Raw genomic sequence first — 19,468 nt, 5'->3', positions numbered from 1 at the left:
CAATAAAGTGCATAGTGTGTTACTTAAAGCTTACTGAAATGTGTCATTTATGAACCCACATTGATGTTTTACTTGGTTTCCTGAGGACTCAAATTCGTAATTCTGTTAAGATGTCTCTGACTGCCAGGGCCATGCCTGGTGACCACGCAATGCTTGTGAATGAGCCCAGGCAGAGCTGGGGTTTTGCAGACTGGGGAAGGAACCCTTTGCTATGAGTGCCACCAGAGTCGCCTTGGATTGCTGTGTTATTCAACTGCAGTTATACTTGCCTTGTTTACCACCTTACTTCTGGTGCATATTTGCCTCTTGTTTAATGTGTTGTACTTTTGTCATGGTGAGCATTGCGTTCCTTTTCAATTCTTCGTTCTTCCAGCAGAAGTGGGAATGGGTATAGGAAGTGAGCTGTGGGCTGAGGTCACACAAGTTTGAGAACGACGATTTCCATTCCGTCTCCTGGGAGGAGCTCTTAGGTAAAGGCAACCCCTAGTCAGGTGTGGCAGCAGTTGGCTTCTGCTGTCTTTGTGGAACTTGGGTGAATCCCTCCACCTTACTGAGCTTCTGCAGAAGAGGATCAGCTTAAACGATCTGAGGTCCTCGTGGGGCGTGCTCAGCCTTGCCGTGGTGCCGGCCGAGAGCTGGGGCACACGGGTACCGTGTTGCCGCATCATATCCGTGACACGCTTGGTGCGGGACGTGGGGCAGGATGTGTCCTCCCACTGTGTCCTGGATGGCAGGATCTTTTTTTTTTTTAATGTTGGTTTTCTTATCCATGTTGAGGACTTACCCGGGGATCACAAAGGTTAATGATGCTTTATGTTGCCCAGATCTCAGGCCTCCAGAATCTTTGTTGAGTGGACTGAGAATATGAGTGGACCGCTATCTGCATCCCCTTACAGCGATTCTCCCAACACTGCTGCTGTAGTGACAGCAATAAGTACATTGAACTGGTGATGAGATGCTGGTAAAATGCCAGTCAGCTCGGTCATTCTCAACAGCGGAGGGTAATGTGCCGCAGCTTTCACCTCCCATTTCTGCCGTGGGCCATTATGCAGGGTAGCTGGGTGCCCAGTGGATCGCTGCTGTGTCTCCTGGTCAGATCTGCCTTCATGCAGCCCATCAGGCTTCCAGCCTGCTCTATTGTGGCGTCCGTCTAGATATGAGATACCAAGAAATGCATAGATTATTGCCTCTTGGCATTTGATTTGAAATGCCCATAGCTTCCTGGCTTCCTGACTAACAAATATACTGGTCAGAAAGGCTCCAGATAATCTTGTCGAGTCCAGCGCAGAGAAAAACTTGCCGCTACTAGGAAAATACACACATCTCTCCCCTCCCTGCTTCATAGCCCGCCCCGACACCCCAGCCCACACTGCCTGCCAGTGCTTGTTTTTCAGGGCACGTAAAGTCGGTCTCTGTCTTCTAAGCCTTTGTGGCAGACTTGACTCTGTAATATCCCAAAGCCTTCTCTCCCCCCTCCACTTCCTTTGCAGTTAGCTCGACTTCAATGCTTCTCTTTCTCACAGTCCATCAGGAGCAAAGGCACTGGGTAACTTTTCCGTGTCTGATTTTGGTTCATCGTCAGCCAGCTGGCAGACCTCCAGGGACTCCTCTCCTCTCCCCAGAAAAATGTGTGCAGCTCAGAAAAGAAAAGTCATGAATATTGTGCAATTTCTCGAACTCGATTATGAAAATGATATAAAGGTTCTTAAGAGGACAGAGTTCTTGGGGTAGTTGACATTGCCTCATCACAGAGCATGCAGACAGCTGTTCTTTCCATGAAAGCGGCAGTTCCGAATTCTCCTGCCCCCACCGACTGGCTTAGAGCTATTCTGGGGCAGCCAGCTGATGCTGAGAGCCCCGGAGAGATGCCTCCGTGTGTGCATGTTGTAGAAGAAGCTCGCATGTGTGTCAATATGATAGTTTACATTAGAGCCCATTTCTAGATGATGGTAATCCTCACAGCCCAGCTGCTTTGTGGCAAATGCTCCTGTCCTGACTTTAGATAGAAAGGAATTGAGACGCCTATTTGTCAGAGACCCCAGGCTGTCTGGGAGAAAACCAACTGTATCCTCCTGTTTCCTGGTGCGTGGCTCAGGAGCTACTGGGCTCAGCGCTGTGGCTTTAAGTAGCTTCCTGGGGAGCAGCCTCCCTGGAGCCCGGCTCCCACCTGCTGTGGGTGTGTTACAAGGCTTGGGGCTCAAGAGGGGGAGCTCAAGCTCACTTCCTATACCCTAAAGCCCTCTGCCCTAAATGGGCCTCAGCAGCCTCTCCTCCTTCTGGGGAAAGGCCCAGTGTGCAGCTGCCATCTGTCCTTTCTGACTTGAAATTCTTCTACCTTCTCGGAGAAACAGTTAATGTTTGTCGAATGAATGATTGCCTCACTATAGGGAAGGGAGGGTGAGTTTTGCAAGGGGCCCTCAGCTAATCAGAAAACCTCTTGGGAGGCAACTGTTAGGCTCCCTCCAAGGTGTGCAGCTCCTCAAGACAGGAATTCCTACCACTTATTGGGCACTTCTGTGCAGCAAGCACCAGGCTAACTGCTTTACATGTATTAACTCCCTTCATCCTCACAAATAATCCTGTGAGAAAGGTACAATCATTATCCTTTTTCTTTTTTTGATAGATGATGACACTTAGGTTCAGAGAGGTTAAGTAGCAACCTGCTCCAGGTTAGACAGGAGGAAAGTAACAGAGTTGAGTGTTAAGGTTTGGGAGCCATAATAAGTCATCCCCTGTTCCTCGTAAAGTTCTGAACAACTGAGAGACCCAAAAGACAGCAGGTGAAGATTAAAAATATCACCTTGAGTACCTGATGGCCGGGTTGGAAAATACAGTGTAGGAGCAGCTTATTAAAGTTTCAGCCTTGAAATGGAGAGACCAACTCACCCTGTCCCGGGCCCAGCCAACAATGTAGACCTGCCCGTGGGGTCTCCCCTGCAAACTCAGCTGAGAAGCTGAGGAGGTGTGTCCTCAGTGCTAGGTAGATCCCAAAGACAATGGCAAAGGGCTGAGCCAGCCTGTGCTCTGCTCTTCCCTCCAAACTCACCCTTAAGTCCCTCAAGTCATCTACCTCCTCTGGGAACGAATGGCCATGGAAATACAAACACAGGGTTACCTCCGCCAGGATTTAAAACCAGGTCTTTACCAGTCCACCAGGGTACCCCTTCCCCAGGGAGGAACTCAGACCCCAGAACTTAAGAGATCATGGAAGCCCTGCCCCTCATTACAGCAGAATCTGGGGTCCAGAGGGCTTGAGTGCTTCAACCAGGCTTACACAGTGGGCGGGGCTCTTTCTGATTCTCCTCTTCTCTACCTCGCATCTTCTCTCCCCCCACCCTCCCGAGCTTCACTGAGACACTGGGGACAAACAAGTATGTCACAGTATACAGAATGTCGATGAGAGCTGCCCCGGCTCACCTCATAAAAAGAACTATACGTAGATCACCCCACTCACTTGGGCAACATGGAAGTCAGGGCCCATGCTCACAGGGCAGAGGGTGGGGAACGCTTGGATCTGGGAAGGATGGGATCGCACCTCTTATTAATGGTACCACTGCTTCAGCTTCCTTCTCCAAGCATCCTCCCTTCTTACACCTTAGCGCTCCCCTTCTTCTGGAAGATGTTTGTCCACCTCTTATGAGAGCTCTTCCTTCCTCCCCCTCCTCCCTCTCTGGACCTGGACGCTCTGTTCATTTCCCAGCAGTGTGATGGAATGGGAAGAAGACAGACAGGTCGGGGTTTGGATCATAGCTTCTCCACTTACTGTGTGACATTGGGCAGGTCACTTCACCTCTCTTACTTAGCCTTGGTTTCCCCATATATAAAGCAAAGTTCTTAACACCTACCTCATAGGCAGCTGAGAGGGTTAATTAAACTAATACACATAAACATGGTGTGGTGTCTGGCTCTTAGTGTGTGCTGCATAAATGTTCGTTTCTTCTGTGAGGGGAAGGAGAGGCTTAGTTATTCACCACATACTGGAAGTCTACCATGTACCAGACAAATTGGGTATAACAATGCCTGTCTCCCAAGATTATTATAAATAATTAAAGAGGTAATGTTTGCAAAACTCTTGGCTTTATGCCTAGCATGTTGAGGTATGTGCTGAATAAATGGGAGTCATTATCATTACCAACCCACTAAGTGTACAAGCTCTGAATCTATCCTGTGCACTTAGAGCACTGCTGGGTTCCTGGGGTTATTATTCAGCTAGGGGGATATCAGCATCCACAGGGAACTTCTCCAAGACACCTTTCCTTCCCCACTGCCCTCAGCCAGAGTCACCACACTCATGACTTGTTGGGGGGAGTTGAATTGCTAAGAGCAGCCCTGCTGGTCCTTGCAGTCCAGGGAACTTAATGACTAAGTTTCCCCTCACAAAGGATGATGGTGAGGGAAAGCCAGTACTCAAATCCAAACCCATGACCAGGAAATGACTGTGGCCCGAGGTTAAGGAAACATCCCCTGCATAGCACATCGGTTTGGCCCCCTCTTTTCTGCATCTAGCATTCATTTTCTTCCTCTTCACTCCCATTTTCAAGGGTAGTTGTGCCACAGCCTAGGGAGGATGACTGGGACTGTTTCCAACAACATTGGTTCAAAAGGTCATCTGATCCAAGGAATCGCCATTTGCTTATCTGTAAGACTCCTCTCATAAGTCTGAGCTCCATGCAGGACATCAAGCAAACCCTAATTTTCTTTGTCCTTCCCTTCCTGTCATGACATGCTCTAGGTATGCTGCAAATATGCTGAGGGAGATTGCCTGTGTGTTTAACTTTCTATGAAAACTATCTTTGGAGTCAGCAGTTGCCCCAGAAGTAAGGAAGCAGGTGACCCATGAAAACACTGTGCTCTGATGGACAGTGTTCCACGTGGGGCTGAGGCAGCTGCCCATTGGCTTCTCCTGTGTTCTTCTCACCCATAGCCTAGTGTCCGCTGTGGACACCATGCTTACCACCGACGCTGGCCCATCATCTGTGATGGCAGCCAGGCTGGGGGCCGGGTGGGGGGCTGGTTCAAATGGAAGATAGAACTTTCACAATCCAAGTTCTCAACATTACCCTAAGTGCTTAAGAAATGGAAAGACTGTAGATTAGTTTCGACATTTCCCAAATTCATTTAGTGTGGGAAATAAAATTAAACCATTAAATAGCTCTTACCCCAAATCTGATCTTCCTTATCATGGAGAGCAGGTTTCTTCATGTCATTTCTCTTTATCTGCATCTGCTTCTGGAACAGAGTCATTGTCAGAGTGGCCACCTCTGAAGCCCATGCTTCATCCCCTTCCATCCCCTTCTAAGCAAGACACTGTGAATACGGTCCTCAGCTGTCGCTCCCCAATTGTCTTTGTCTTAGACATTAGACTTGTTGGGAGAAGGTAGTGATTGTTGGCCAGAGACTAGAGAATGCATTCATAAAAATGTTTTTTAAAAAAAGGAAGGCGGTGTGAGTCACAGTGGTCAAGGGAATAAAAGCCACTTTGATGCAGCGGCTACGGATTCCATGTTCTGCTCAAAGCTAGAGTCTGACAGTGCTCTGTGCTGCCACTGCCTAAGTCTCATCTCTGACCGACTTCCACCCAGATGTAAGCCTCATCCACAATCTCAGATGTGCAAGAAATACTATATCATGTCTCTCAACCCAATTTCTGTCTGTGAACTCCCATTCCACTGGACTGGCAGAAAGTTTAATCCATTATTCTCGGGCTGTCCCCCCATGGGGTTATATGAGGTGTCAGGTAGCCCCAGGTGTCAGTACACACAGGTTGCCCTTGAGACATCCATCTTCCCGTCTTCATGGCTCTTTCAAGCTCTGCTTGGGAAGCAGGAGTCTTTTGGAAGGCCACCTATGGCCCTGTCTGCCTAGATGTGCTCGTGGTAGGGTAACCAACCCTCCTGCTTTGTCTGGGACTGTTCTGGTTTTAGCAATGAAAGCCCCCCATGTCTCTGGAACCCCCTCACTCCTGGCAAACTCAGACCCTAGGAGTGGGCACTCGCCTTTAGAGTCTTGCCACCGTTCCGTGCTCTGCTTAAAAAAAAGCAGAGCTGGACGCCTGGTCAGGACCCACAGATCTCTTCCCCCGCTTCTTTCCCCAGTGCAGGGGAGTCTCATTTTCTAATCCGGGGGTGGAGGAAGACCTGCACACCCACCTGTTGCTCCCAGACTCGGGTCATATTGGGAAACCCCTTCCTTCACCTTCTCCACTGGTAGGAAGGGCCTGAAGAGCTTAAAATTTTAGAAATCAAAAGCCAGTAAGAATTGCAGACTGGGTGTCTTCTCCTGCACACCCCCCCAGCTCCCTCCCCTCACCTGGGGGAATGAGCCCTCCGAGTCCTGCGGGAATGAGGTGGGCAGAGAGGCAAGAAAGGAGGAAATACATGAGGGAAGCGAAACAAAAGTCAGGACAGCAAAGTGAACGATCACACACACACTGGGGATAGCTGGACAGTCCTCCTTCCGCTTAGAGTCTCATCTCTATAGACATTTCAGAAACGAGGTCTGTGACAAATAGGAGAGGAAGTGACTAAGAATTTTGGCTCAGTTAGCATTCTTATCTAGGCAGGACTAGAAAGTTCCTAAAAGTTTCAGCAAGTGGATCCAGTCTTTGATGCTCTTCAAGTGGTTTCATCTTCCCCCTCCTTTTGCCTTTTATAGAAGGCCTCAGCTGGCATAGGGGTGAGGCAGAGAGAAGCATTTGCTAGACTTGCATTCATCCAAGCAGTGAGACAGCTGAGGCCAGATGACTTCATGAGGATGAATCTCAGTGGGGGTGAGAAGGGCCCTCTGGGCCTGCTGGCCATGCCCACGTCTTGCCTCCATCAAGGCAGCAACAAAGAAACTTCCTGAGATGCAAGAACACAAGCCTGTCGGTCTGGCTCAGTGGCCTGTGCCCAGCCCCGAGCTTAGTAGAGGCACACCCTCCGTACGCATCTGTGGATGGAAGGATGAGCCCCTACTTTCTCAGCCCAGCCCTGCTTCGTGCGGCCTTCACAGAGCCTGGAGCATCTGCTAAGAGTAGCAGGGAGACAATAAAGAAAAAGGAAATACAGGCTCAAAGAGCTGCCCTTTCTTGTTGGAGCTGCCCTAACAACACCTAAGACGGACTGCAAGAAAAGCTGCTTTCCAGGCAGAAGTGCCGGTGGTTAGAGAAGGCCAGAGTGGAAGGGCTGATAGTCTACGGAGCTTCAGAAAGAAGAGTTCTGTTACAGCCAGTGTCTTTAAATACATGCTTTTTTCTTATAAGAGTTTTCATTGCCTGCTGAGCTAAGCCATGCACAAAGCAGTAATTACTCCCAGCAGCCTGCGACCTTTAGTCGACTACCAGGCTCTCTGTCAGCAGGCCTTTCTCGTGCAGCCTAACAGGTCGGCCGTTGCTTCACCAGCCCCACACCCATCAACAGTGTGTTCATGGAGGGACACACACCTGACTTCAAAAGTTATTCCCCCGGATGTGCAATACACGAAAACATGTAAACATTCCCATTTCTGCCCTCCGTCTCCCTCTTGCCGTTTCTGCGGGCTGAGCTTCAAATGAGAGATATTTGGCATTCTCTCAACTAAAGAACCAACCTCCTCAGGTCTGTAAATAACATAGCCATTTATTGAGTTTTGCGCGTCTGCCAGGAACCCTGGTACACATCTTACATATGCGGTCTAAGTTCGTCCTCTCAAGGACTCTGTGTGTTAAGTGGGTATTACCCCCGCTGTACAAATGAGGAAGCTGAGGCCCGGAGGCTGAAGAGTTTATCTAGAACGCTGGCTGCTCTGTGGGGATCCGTATGACGCCAGGTCTGTAGCCTTAATGGCTTCATTGTGCTGCCCGCAGTTCCTTGTCAAGAGTAAGAGTAAGGAGGAGAGGAAGCCAATGGTCATCACTCACAGGGGACAGCCCGTCCATTTAGTCTTCTTTCTAATAAAGCCTAAGATCAAAATACAGTACGAAAAAAAAAATTTAAAAAAAGAAGAAAAAAAATACAGTACGCACATTTCCCATCCCCTGCGCTTTCTGTTTCACAGGCTGCAACTTTAATTTTGCCTTGTGGACGCCCAGGCCTCCCTTCGCCTCTCTCATTTCCTCCGCTGATTATACCCAGGTCGGATGAGGTTGACGCAGGGAGAGCCCTCTGTGGGCCTGTGGGGAGGCAGGCGGCACTTGCTGCACAGGCCCGTATCCAGGATCTGCTCATCGCTAAGCATCACATCCTTGTCCCGGTGGGTTTTCACTGGGAGGGCAGAACTCTGCTAGCACATCAATGATGGCCAAGTTCAGCAAAATGCAGTGGCCTCCTTGGCTTTTTCTGGATTTTGGGGAGGAAGGGGCGTGGCTGTGAATATCTGATTCATGTCCATCTTGGTTACCGCTGTCGGTCACTTAGCCTGTTGAGACTTCCGTTTCCTCATCAGTAAAATGAGAGGGTTTTCCTGGGTGACGTCTGGGGTAGCCTTTTAATCCTAACATTCTACAGAAGGAACAAATGTACCGGTGAATTGAATTTGGCTTTGCATGAAGAAGTATTATTTGGAGGCCATTCTTGGTTTGCCACAGCATCTGCCTGTAGCCACTCAATGAGCACGAGCCTCACAGGGAGGGCGTCTTGGCCAAGGAATCCCACCCCGCCACCACGTCCTGCAGGAGAGTGTCAGAGCAGCTGGCACAGAGCAGGAACGTAAGGCGGCAGGCACAGTAGCTGTGCTGGGTACACTCCATTAAGTACCTAAAGCCGTGACCACAGAAGAGGCTGTAGATGTTCAAAGCCTGACAAAGTCAGAATAATAACGAAACGCACTAAGTTCGGGACGCGGGAGAAAGCGTAAGACAACTCATCTTTCACCATCCATGCTGCTGAAACTTAAGCCACAGTGCTAAAAAAAAAAACAAACAAAATAAGCACTCTAACCTCTTAATGTTTTTCATAATAATTTTATAAAGTTTTCTTTAGAAACCTAGGTCTTGTGTGTGAAGATACATTTGTCTGACATTCAAATATTCCTTCAAATAAAAAAAATATATATTCCTTCAGTTTCAGTTTCTTTTGCTGAAGTCAAATTCACATTCGTGCTTTTACTTAAACTGTACTTTTTGTTTCCATTTTTATAACTGTTGCTTGCCTGCCCATACTTCCTCCCTCTGTCTGTCTCCCTTCTGTGTATCTTTGCAGGGAAACATTGGGGTGAGGTCCATGTGATGTGAGCGGTGGTTATTTCTGAGGGGTGGGATCAGAGCGATTTTCTTGCTTTCTTCTTTGTCTCTATGTTGCTTAATTTTCTTTAATGATGAGCATGAAAATGCTAAAGCCATTATTCTAAAAAATAAGCAAAAAGGAAATACATTTAAAAGGAGCCAACAGGACAGCACTGCCGAGCACCTGGCTTTACAGTGCCTCCACCCCACCTGGTCCCAACCCCGAGGGGCCGGCAGATTCCCCCACTCGCCATCTCGCCGGACTTTTGCAACTGGTGAGCGGTGAGCTCTTGGACTGATCCAAGCAGCGAGCGCCAGGTCTGGAGGCTGTGCCCCACCTCCCTCAGCATGTGTTTGTGATAAAAACAGGGCTGAGATGAAACTAGCTTGTGATGGTTCCTGCAGGTTTCACCAGAAAAGACCCTTGGATGTACGGGGATCACTCTGGCCTCAGATTTCACTGTATTACTTTTGGTTCTGAGGAAAGGATGAATACCAGTGTTATTTATTCATCATCCAGTTTCTCAGGTTTGTTTTCGTAGTTCCTGTTTTATTTTGAGTTAATAAATATCAGAAGTTTGTTAGGAAGCCATTCCAGAAATAAAGCTGGCTCTTCACGGCATGGCTTTTGCCAAATGCCTTCCCTCCTGTAGGGAGGGAAACTCTGTTTACCTTTTTGAAGAGTCAGCAGAAGCTCGGGTTCACAGTTCTGCCACCAAAAGAAGGGCCCGCTTCAGTTTCGTGGGAGGACGAATGGCTGCCCTTCGCTGATGAAGGGCACAGGGTAGACTGGGCTGGCTTCCGGCTTGAGTTAAGGAGGAAAAATGTTCTTTCTGTGTAGAAGCTGCAATTAACATTCTTGGACAACTCTCAAAGTAAAGAGGTAATCCAACTTTTCTGTTACCTAAATCTCTTTCATTTCTCTTCAAAGATTAGAATTTTCTGTCAAATAGGAATAATATACCCATGGTGGTTATTTCACTGAGTCGTGGTGAGGAGCAGATTAAGTAAGACAATAGCAGGAGGGTGCCTAGTCCACTTTGAAGTACCGCACAGACGTGTAGCATCTTTAGCTAGAACCTGAGGGCTCGTGTAAGTGCGAAGTGACATTACCTAGTGGAAGCCATTCAGCCAGTCTTTGGAGGCAATGTGATTGGAACCCAGCCTCTTTCTACTAAACCATCCTGCCGCATCCTTGGCTCTTTTTAATGACACGTCTCCTAAGAGCACCACTTTATTATTTTGAACCTTTTGGAAGGAAAAGCACAGAGGACAGCTCAAAGTAAATGTTTTCCTGATGGGCCTGAATGAGTCAGAGGTCCATTTCTTGTAAGTGATGCAACTTCCGTCGCATGCGTGTGCCGGGGGTGTGCTACCCAACCTCTCTGCACCCCAGTTTCTGCAGCTACCTCATCGTCCAGTTGTGGTTGTTAGGAGGACTAAATGCATTCAGGGGGATATAGAATAGGGCCTGGTACGTAGTCTGCACTCCGTGTTTCTTGCCATTATTAGTTACTATTATTATTTATTTACACACAGAAGTTGCACACCTGCCTATTGATAGTGAAAGTGAAAAAAAGGCCACAGGGACAAATTAGGAAGCTACTGCCAGGTCTGTGGCAAGCCATTCGGGACATATCACTAAGGCATCTCTTGAAGTGGGGTGGAAGGGAGCAGAGCACCTGGAAAGAGTTACAATTCGTAGTACTCTTTTTTTTAAAAATTTACTATTTATTTTTGGCTGCATTGGGTCTTTGTTGCTGCAAGCGGGTTTTCTCTAGTTGTGGTGAGCGGGGGCTACTCTTCGTTGTGGTGCGCGGGCTTCTCATTGTGGTGGCTTCTCTTGTGGAGCACGGGCTCTAGGCGTGTGGGCTTCAGTAGTTGTGGCACGTGGCTCAGTACCTGTGGCTCGTGGGCTCTAGAGCACAGGCTCAGTAGTTGTGGCGCACGGGCTTAGTTGCTCCGTGACATGTGGGATCTTCCCGGACCAGCGATCGAACCTGTGTTCCCTGCATTGGCAGGTGGATTCTTAACCACTGCGCCACCAGGGATGTCCCACAATTCCTAGTACTCTTATTTTCTCCCCACAGAAGAGCTCATTTTCTTTGGGCCTGGCCCCTGGCTTATGACTGCTAATGAAATCAATGCACTCAATGTTTGAGTGGTCACAGGGCATTTATGTGCAACTCAAGCAGAGCCCAGGAGGCACAGTGGAAGTGCCTTGGGGGGCTCCCCAAGGGCTTTGGTGAGAATGAGCTTTGGGAGGTACAGGGCTTTGTAGCTCAGCGTTAGACAGTAATGAGAGATCTGCCCTGAACCTTCACAGGGCAGCCTGCGAGAGCTTCCAGAAGCACAGGCTGAACCTTCCTGTCACTCCCCTTGCTCCACAGCATGGCGTTTCAGCCCCGCCGAGATCTGGGTCTGGAGGAGTCCCACCACAATTCTCTGCTTGACCCCTGAGTCTCAGTCCACTGCATTCTGCTGCTGCCTTGGCCCCATCTGCCCCACGTTCCCTGCAGGGGCCCGGCCTAATGCCACTAATGTGACGTCTTCTACCCCCTCCCTCCCCCATGCGCTCTCCTCTCCCTCACCCCAGGCTGGGCTTCCACTCCACATTGCTATCTCACCTGAGCTTGAGTTGTAGTTCATTGTTCATGAATCCTCCCAGCCACACAAGACCTCCACCCACCCTCCCCTGCAGCTTGTGACAGACCTTGGGGGACAGTGCATGCGAATCTGAAAGCAAAGCCACCTGTACGTGCAGGGAGTCCTCAGTCCCAGGCAAAGGAATGAGAATGCAACCTGGTGTTGAGGTGCTTCCACAGTCAAGCGGGGAATCCTTCCCTGTATCGATTTTGTGTTTTCACGGGTTCAGTCTCAGGCATAGATGTGTCCACTTGCTTGTGATGCTAAACAGACACACTGAATTTTGTCTGGTAATAAAAGCCTGGTACCTCTACCTCCTTTTTTCTTGCTTCAGGATCTCCTGATTAACCTTCACAACCAACAAAACGTGTTCCCTGTTCCTTATATCTATCCTTCCCACATATTGTGAGGGTCTGCAGATTGCCTTAGTGTTCTGTCATGCCAGGCAAATGCAAATGCTCCAATCCAGGACTTACAACACTGAACATTTACTGCAGTCCATCTTCCAGCTGCCTGGCAAGGAAGCACTTCTCCTCAGAATAAGTATAAATTAGCTAATGCTGAAACTGCAGAAATTCGCAATCCATATCCTGTGTCATGAGCAATTCTTCCCTCCTCCAGTTCTTCATTCAGACATTAATTCTAGGTCTCTCTGCGGCAATCAGGGTTGAACCTGTGGTCAAATACTAGTGGTATAGTAGCTGTAGGAAGGCGTATATATAATTTCCCTGTCAGAGTGGTTTTAATGCCGTCTTTCACTGGGCATGATACATTAAAGAAAAGATAAATGGTTATGGGCCCCCAAGATCTGTGGAGTCAACACATGCATGGGAAAGTACTATTTTAACCTTTAGTCATTTTAACCAGGGAGCAAAATCTATTTTTATTGCTTATAAGCAGTTGTGCTAAACTGACTATGAGGTTACGATCTGTAGGTAAAGGAAGTCCCGCAGAAACTCTGTTCCCAGCCTGAATCAGGAAGAACACCAAGAACCTCAGTTCAGAGGGCAGAAGTGGGGCCGTGGGGGGCTGGGGACAGAGCCCGAATGCAAAGAAAGAGGCTGAGCGGCATGGGGTATTGCTGTGGAGCAAGACCACGTGGGGGCCTGGGACGTGGTCTGGGAAGCAGGTCCTGCCCCTCCTGGGTCCCTGAGAATGTGAGGGATTAAAGTCTACAGATGAAGAAACCACGGGTCCTTTCCGCACCTCGTCCGCGCTTAAAGAGTGGCCTCTGTGTTTCCCAGTAGTAAATGAGTTCATCATTGGTGAGGTCTGGAGGAGAATAGCCACCCTTTATTACATGCTTTCTATGTGCCTGCACTTTGCTAAATGCTTTATAGGGGATCTGTTCTTTAATCCTCCCAACAACCCTTTGCAGTAGGTGCTATAATTCACTTTACAGATCAGGACATTGAAGTCTGAGAGGGGTTAAATCATTTGCCCAAGACCGACAGTCAGTTGGTGGTAAGAACTAGGATTTGAGGGACTTCCCTGGTGGTGCAGTGGTTAAGAATCCGCCTGCCAATGCAGGGGACATGGGTTCGAGCCCTGGTCCAGGAAGATCCCACATGCCAGAGCAACTAAGCCTGTGCGCCACAAATACTGAGCCTGCGCTTTAGAGCCTGCGAGCCACAACTACTGAGCCCACGTGCTGCAACTACTGAAGCCCACGCATCTAGAGCCCATGCTCCACAACAAGAGAAGCCACGACAATAAGAAGCCCAACGAAGAGCCCCTGCTCACCGCAACTAGAGAAAGCCTGCGCACAGCAACAAAGACCCAACGCAGCCAAAAAAAAAAAAAGAACTAGGATTGGAACCCAGAGACTGGCTACAGGGCCTATGCTTACCTTAACCACCATGCTTTTAAATAGCTCTTTGTTCTAATTAAAGTTGCTAGTGTCATGTCCATAAAGTTAGAATGAAAAAGCAAAAGTTCCCTGATTTTCCAGAGCACCTGGGACAATGCCTTTGACCTTGGTTTCCAGTCTGTACCTACCCACCCTGCACATGTGTCTTCAGGATGATGAGCTGGTAGTCAGGGCTCTGAGAACCTTAGATGGTCAAAGATGCTTGATCAAATTATGAGCAATGAGTTTCCACGTCCCCACTCAAGACTTAAGTCCACCAACAGCCAGTTTGGGATATTAAAAGCAATTTCACATGCATTCTACATAAGTCAGAAATCAAAACTTCTTGTGGAATACCATTAAGGCATTTCTTTTTTTTTTTTTTTTTTTTGCGGTACGTGGGCCTCTCACTGCTGTGGCCTCTTCCGTTGCGAGCACAGGCTCCGGACGCGCAGGCTCAGCAGCCATGGCTCACGGGCTCAGCCGCTCCACGGCATGTGGGATCCTCCCGGACCGGGGCACGAACCCGTGTCCCCTGACATCGGCAGGCGGACTCTCAACCACTGCACCACCAGGGAAGCCCCATTAAGGCATTTCTGCAGGGACCTCATCTGACATCTGACTGAGAATATCCCCTCTGAGGCAAGCAGGGTACCCTGTGTGGGGAGGTGAATACCAGCCTTTCATCTTTAAGAGCCAAATATTCCTCTCTAGTTGGCCTTGGGGAAGAGGGGGTTACCAAGAGAGGGTCAGTTAATTCCACGGCCTTAGTCTCCTTCTCCCCTGTAACTCACCTTGCTTAAGACCTGCATCACTGGGGCTAAATTACTGCAGTAGACTCCAAATTGGTTTCTTTACAATGTTTTTGAATGAGTGTATGAAAGGATTACTTTTATATCATGAGATAAAACTTTCATCCTTTAAGCCAAAAGGCAAGGCAAAACCCAAGCAGGTAGCATTCCAGTGTATTTTCCCAGGGAAGTTATAAATTGTAAACTGCAGTGCAAGTAGCATTTTAAAGATTTCAAGGGAAATGTAAGAAATAGATGGTTTTGAAATTATCGTATAGTTATAAGGAAAAGGTATATTGGAAAAATTACCAAAGAAATCTTCTTATATGAACACTTATACCCACTTGTCCTCTTTGACTTAGTAATCTCATTTCTGGAAATTTATCCTTAAGAAATTATCCAAAATGAGGAAATTAAGATGTTCGTTGCATAGTTATTTATAATAGCAAAATATTTGAAATAGTCTAAATATGCCCTAGCTACACACACACACACACACACACCCCTGATAAAATATGTATTTATTAAAAATTAAAATTATAAATAAGCCATGGAGCAACATGAAAATGCTTATTTTTTATATAAAGGAAAATAAGTCAGATATATAACAATGACACTGAACCATTTAAATTGTATATCTTTTCATTTCTAGAATTTCTATTCCGTTTGTTTTCTACACTGCCTCTTCATTTTTTACACCATGCTGTTCATTCTTTATGGTCACTCTTCCTTCTATTATCTCCTTAACATCTTAAACATACTTCCTTGAATGCTTTATTTCAGATTGTTCTCAAGGTGCAGATTCTTTTGTTTGACGTGCTGTTCATTTCCTTGAGTCACCTGTACATTTTTCCTGTGAAGCCTTCTTCATCTTCCTCAAGGATGGTTATCTGTGGGCCTCCACCATTCCCTGGCCTGGACGGATGTGGTTTTGCTCTGCCTATGGCCAGACCCTAGTAATTTCAATGGTCCTAGGCAGATGTTGCATTTCTATACCACTTTCCTGGAATGGCTGACTGAGTTTGAATATAAATTCTGTATTTATGCAGACAGCTCAGTTTCCTGGCATGGGCCTGAGCATTGTTTCTTAGCCCCAAGGTGTTAAATCCCCAGCCCCTCACTCCTAAAGCCTTTACTGATTCCCTGCCCATCGAGTCTTTGGGTTCAGCGCTCACCATTAGCTAGGGTCTGCTTTGTTTCTAGCGCCTAAACTTCTTTTCCTCCCCTCAAACTCTGCTGTGCATTAAGATAGTTATGCTTTACGCATCATTTCCATGTGTTTGTAGCGGTGATGCTCAACCCACCATACTGACCAGAAATACTTATTTATCTTTTCCATTTATTACAATTATATGAAAATATATGTGTATATATTCGAGAGACTGCAAGGGACTTTGAAAATGAAATGACCTGTTACGGGTAGAGATAGTGGGTTAATAGTAACTATTTTTCTCTATTTTGAAAATATTCTGCATTGGCATTATATTGTGTTTACAACAGTAAGACTCATCATCTTTTTAACTATTGTCTTTTGTTTCAGAATGCATACACTACAACTGCCATTAATGGGACAGATTTTTGTACATCAGCAAAAGATGCACTCAAACTCTTATCCAAGAATTCAAGTCATTTTACATCTGTTAACTGCTTTGGAGACTTCGTAATTTTTCTAGGAAAGGTGAGATGTCTTCACTAAAATAATAAAGGAACTTGGGATCCAAAAATTAAGCCAGGGTTTCCCTGGTGGCGCAGTGGTTGAGAGTCCGCCTGCCGATGCAGGGGACACGGGTTCGTGCCCTGGTCCGGGAAGATCCCACATGCCGCGGAGCGGCTAGGCCCGTGAGCCAAGGCCGCTGAGCCTGCGTGTCCGGAGCCTGTGCTCCGCAATGGGAGAGGCCACAACAGTGAGAGGCCCGCGTACCGCAAAAAAAAAAAAAAAAAAAAAAAAAAAATTAAGCCATACAACAAGACCGTGAAGGAGAACTACTCTTTCCCAAGTGCTTACTCTGTGGTAGATGCTATGCCTCATCCTCTCATTTAATCCTCAATCCTGTGAAGTAACCCCGTTTCGCAGATGAGGAAACTAAGGTTTAATAACTTGTCCAGGATCCCACAATAGGTAGAGCTAGGATTCGAATCCTAGTCTTACTCTTAGCTATGATCATTTCTTTCTACCATTCTGAATCCTATTTTCTCATATCTAAAATGAAAATGCTACTAACCTCAGAAAATGAATGTTTAATAGGGGTTGTTTGTCATAACAATATATGGAAATAGTATTGCAACCTGATGATTTTAAGAGCATTGAATCCATAAATATAAAGATAGAATGGTTACTGTCCCAAATGGAGCCAGTTATATTTCTACTGTCATCTTTTTCCAAGGAGTTGTATGTAGTCTTGTGAAAACCTCATTTTTCCTATCTGTGAACTAAAGATAACACATCCCCTTTCTGGGTTACAGGGAAGAATCCCTAAAAGAGTGATGAAAGTGGTGCTGCAGCCCCTACTTGACCATGCCTCAAGTTGAAGATTCTTTATACTGTACTAGCGTGTCTCTTTCCATGTCACCCACTGGGCTTAATTCTACGCACCTGTTTGGTCCTATTTCCAGTTGACTGTCCTTCAAATTCTTGACCACAGATGTCCTGACCCTCCATCCACATCTTCCCTCTTCTAAGCTAGACATCCTTGCTTCTTCCAGCCAGTCCTCCACATAGGACACGAATGCCAGGGACATTCGTGGTGCCCTAAGATGAACAAGATATCAGGCTCCAGTTGTGCCAGTGCCAAATATGGGAACCCTGGACTCCTTGTTAGCATTTTGTGTTTCTGTGGCATTTGGTGTATATCTCTGGTGCATTACTGTCATGGTTAGCTGTCAGTAACAAGTTAGAACATGCATGGACTTCACAGGTGTGTGTTAATTGCACATATATTTTAAGGCACAGCTGGGCCCCAGAGACTTTTCATGGGACAGTAGCTCTAGAAGAACAAACTGATTACGCCTTTCAAAACAGCCTAATAATCTAAGTTGTAGTTGTAGCTAAGTGGTATTGTTTACGTTAGCTTAGTAGGATTGTGGATGATATATTTTGTAATAACTACTTCCCAGAATTTTTGGAAGGAGGTTTCATTTTTTCTTTTTTTATAAATTTATTTATTTATTTATGGCTGCATTGGGTCTTCCTTGCTGCGTGCGGGCTTTCTCTAGTTGCGGTGAGCGGGAGCTACTCTTCTATAACAGACTTGTATTTTATTTTAGGCAGTAATTCATTTTCCTATATTTCCCAAAAGGAACGCATAATTGCTGATTTTTTTTTTTTTTTGAATGAAGTGGCATGCAGACATTCGCGTCCATCTTTATGGATATCCAAGTGCAGTGCGGGCTCCACAGGGGCTCCAATTTGTCTGTTAAACAGTTAGGTACATCATGCCTGTAATCATATTCCTGAAAATATAATAATCACATATAGCAAAAGCCTATTATCCTATTAGCTCCCTACACCAGCATTGGAAAGCCCATCCACTTTAATCCCCAGGGTAAAAGTACTCACATATTAAACTACGGTATATCCACTCAGTGGGTTGTTGTGCTGTTGTTTTTAAAAATAGCATTTATAGGGCTTCCCTGGTGGCACAGTGGTTGAGAGTCCACCTGCCGATGCAGGGGACGCGGCTTCGTGCCCTGGTCCGGGAAGATCCCACATGCCGCGGAGCGGCTGGGCCCGTGAGCCATGGCCACTGAGCCTGCGCGTCCGGAGCCTGTGCTCCGCAACGGGAGAGGCCACAGCAGTGAGAGGCCCACGTACCACAAAAATAAATAAAAATTAATTAAAAAATAGAATTTATAAAAAAAATTTTTTAATGAAGATGCTTTTTGTAGCATTTAGTGAAAAAAACACTAAAAATTTTGTGAGGTACCATTACATCTGCATAAATACAAAAACTGGGCACAGATAAAATGAAAGTATATATACTCTTCTCATCCTCCAAATTAGCTGGGTTTTCTTTTGGTATCACAGCTTTTCATTTTTCTTCTTCCTATTTCATTGTACCCAATTTTCTGACAAGCACTCTTTACAGTAAGGCACATACACTCCCACACATGCACATACATGAAAACTATTGCTTATACCTGACAAATGTCTTTTCTAAAATATCCTAACCAACCAACTTATAAACATTTTCAACAAACTCTTGTTCTGGACAGGTGCTAGTGGTGTGTTTCACAGTTTTTGGAGGACTGATGGCATTTAACTACCACCGTGTGCTCCAAGTGTGGGCAATCCCACTACTGTTGGTTGCTTTTTTTGCCTACTTAGTAGCCCATAGTTTTTTATCTATGTTTGAAACTGTGCTGGATGCACTTTTCCTGTGTTTTGCTGTTGATCTGGAAACAAATGATGGATCATCAGAAAAGCCCTACTTTATGGACCAAGAGTTTTTGGTAAGTAAACATCTCATTTCCTGTTTTAGACTCCATCCTCACAATCTCAAAAGCGTTGAAGACTCACACATAAAGGAGGCTGGTTCCCGGCTTATTTTCTCTTCCGGAGGGCCACATGACCCCAATGTCCTGAGAGTGAGATTTGGGCCATATTTTCTGAGGTTGACCCCACCTCCCTTATTGAAACCTTCTCCCTGGAAAGAAGTGAAACTGAGCCATTATCACTAAGCAAATGACCCAGGGTAGGAGCGTCTGGGTGGAGTAGCAGTGCAAGTCTCCTTTGGTGCTAATGGCTTAGTCTGGCCTTTTGGATGGTCTGGAGGTTTCACAGTTGATCTTTTTCTAAGGCATTTTTGCATCCCCAAGCATCATGTCATACCCGTTGTATTTTAGGGAACACCCACTCCAGTGTAGACCAATCACCTTCAGCGCCAGTATGACAGATCTGCGATTCTGAAGCCCTTTATTAACCACAGCACACAATGTTGAGAAATGTCACACCCTCATTAGAGCCCCCATACTGCTATCTGGAAATAGCAGGCAGCTGTTTCC

At 46.6% G+C, this 19,468-nt stretch overlaps 2 protein-coding genes across 8 annotated transcripts in view; one reads left to right on the top strand and one right to left on the bottom strand.

Annotated features, from left to right (window-relative positions):
- ALG14 (ALG14 UDP-N-acetylglucosaminyltransferase subunit) overlaps positions 1-19,468 on the bottom strand; it is a 244,741-nt gene that overhangs the window by 31,793 nt on the left and 193,480 nt on the right. The window lies entirely within an intron of this gene.
- Positions 1-19,468, top strand: part of SLC44A3 (solute carrier family 44 member 3) — a 101,427-nt gene that overhangs the window by 69,693 nt on the left and 12,266 nt on the right. For all 7 annotated transcript variants that reach the window (XM_004263050.4, XM_004263048.4, XM_004263047.3 and 4 more), the window contains 2 exons: positions 16,008-16,145; positions 18,680-18,916. In XM_004263050.4, coding sequence (XP_004263098.2) covers positions 16,008-16,145; positions 18,680-18,916 — 375 coding nt within the window. The remainder of the gene's footprint in view (positions 1-16,007; positions 16,146-18,679; positions 18,917-19,468) is intronic.

The sequence above is a fragment of the Orcinus orca genome, chromosome 1 (genome assembly GCF_937001465.1).
Source record: "Orcinus orca chromosome 1, mOrcOrc1.1, whole genome shotgun sequence".
NCBI classification, from domain to species: Eukaryota; Metazoa; Chordata; class Mammalia; order Artiodactyla; family Delphinidae; genus Orcinus; species Orcinus orca.
This window is presented reverse-complemented; position numbering and strand designations above follow the sequence as displayed.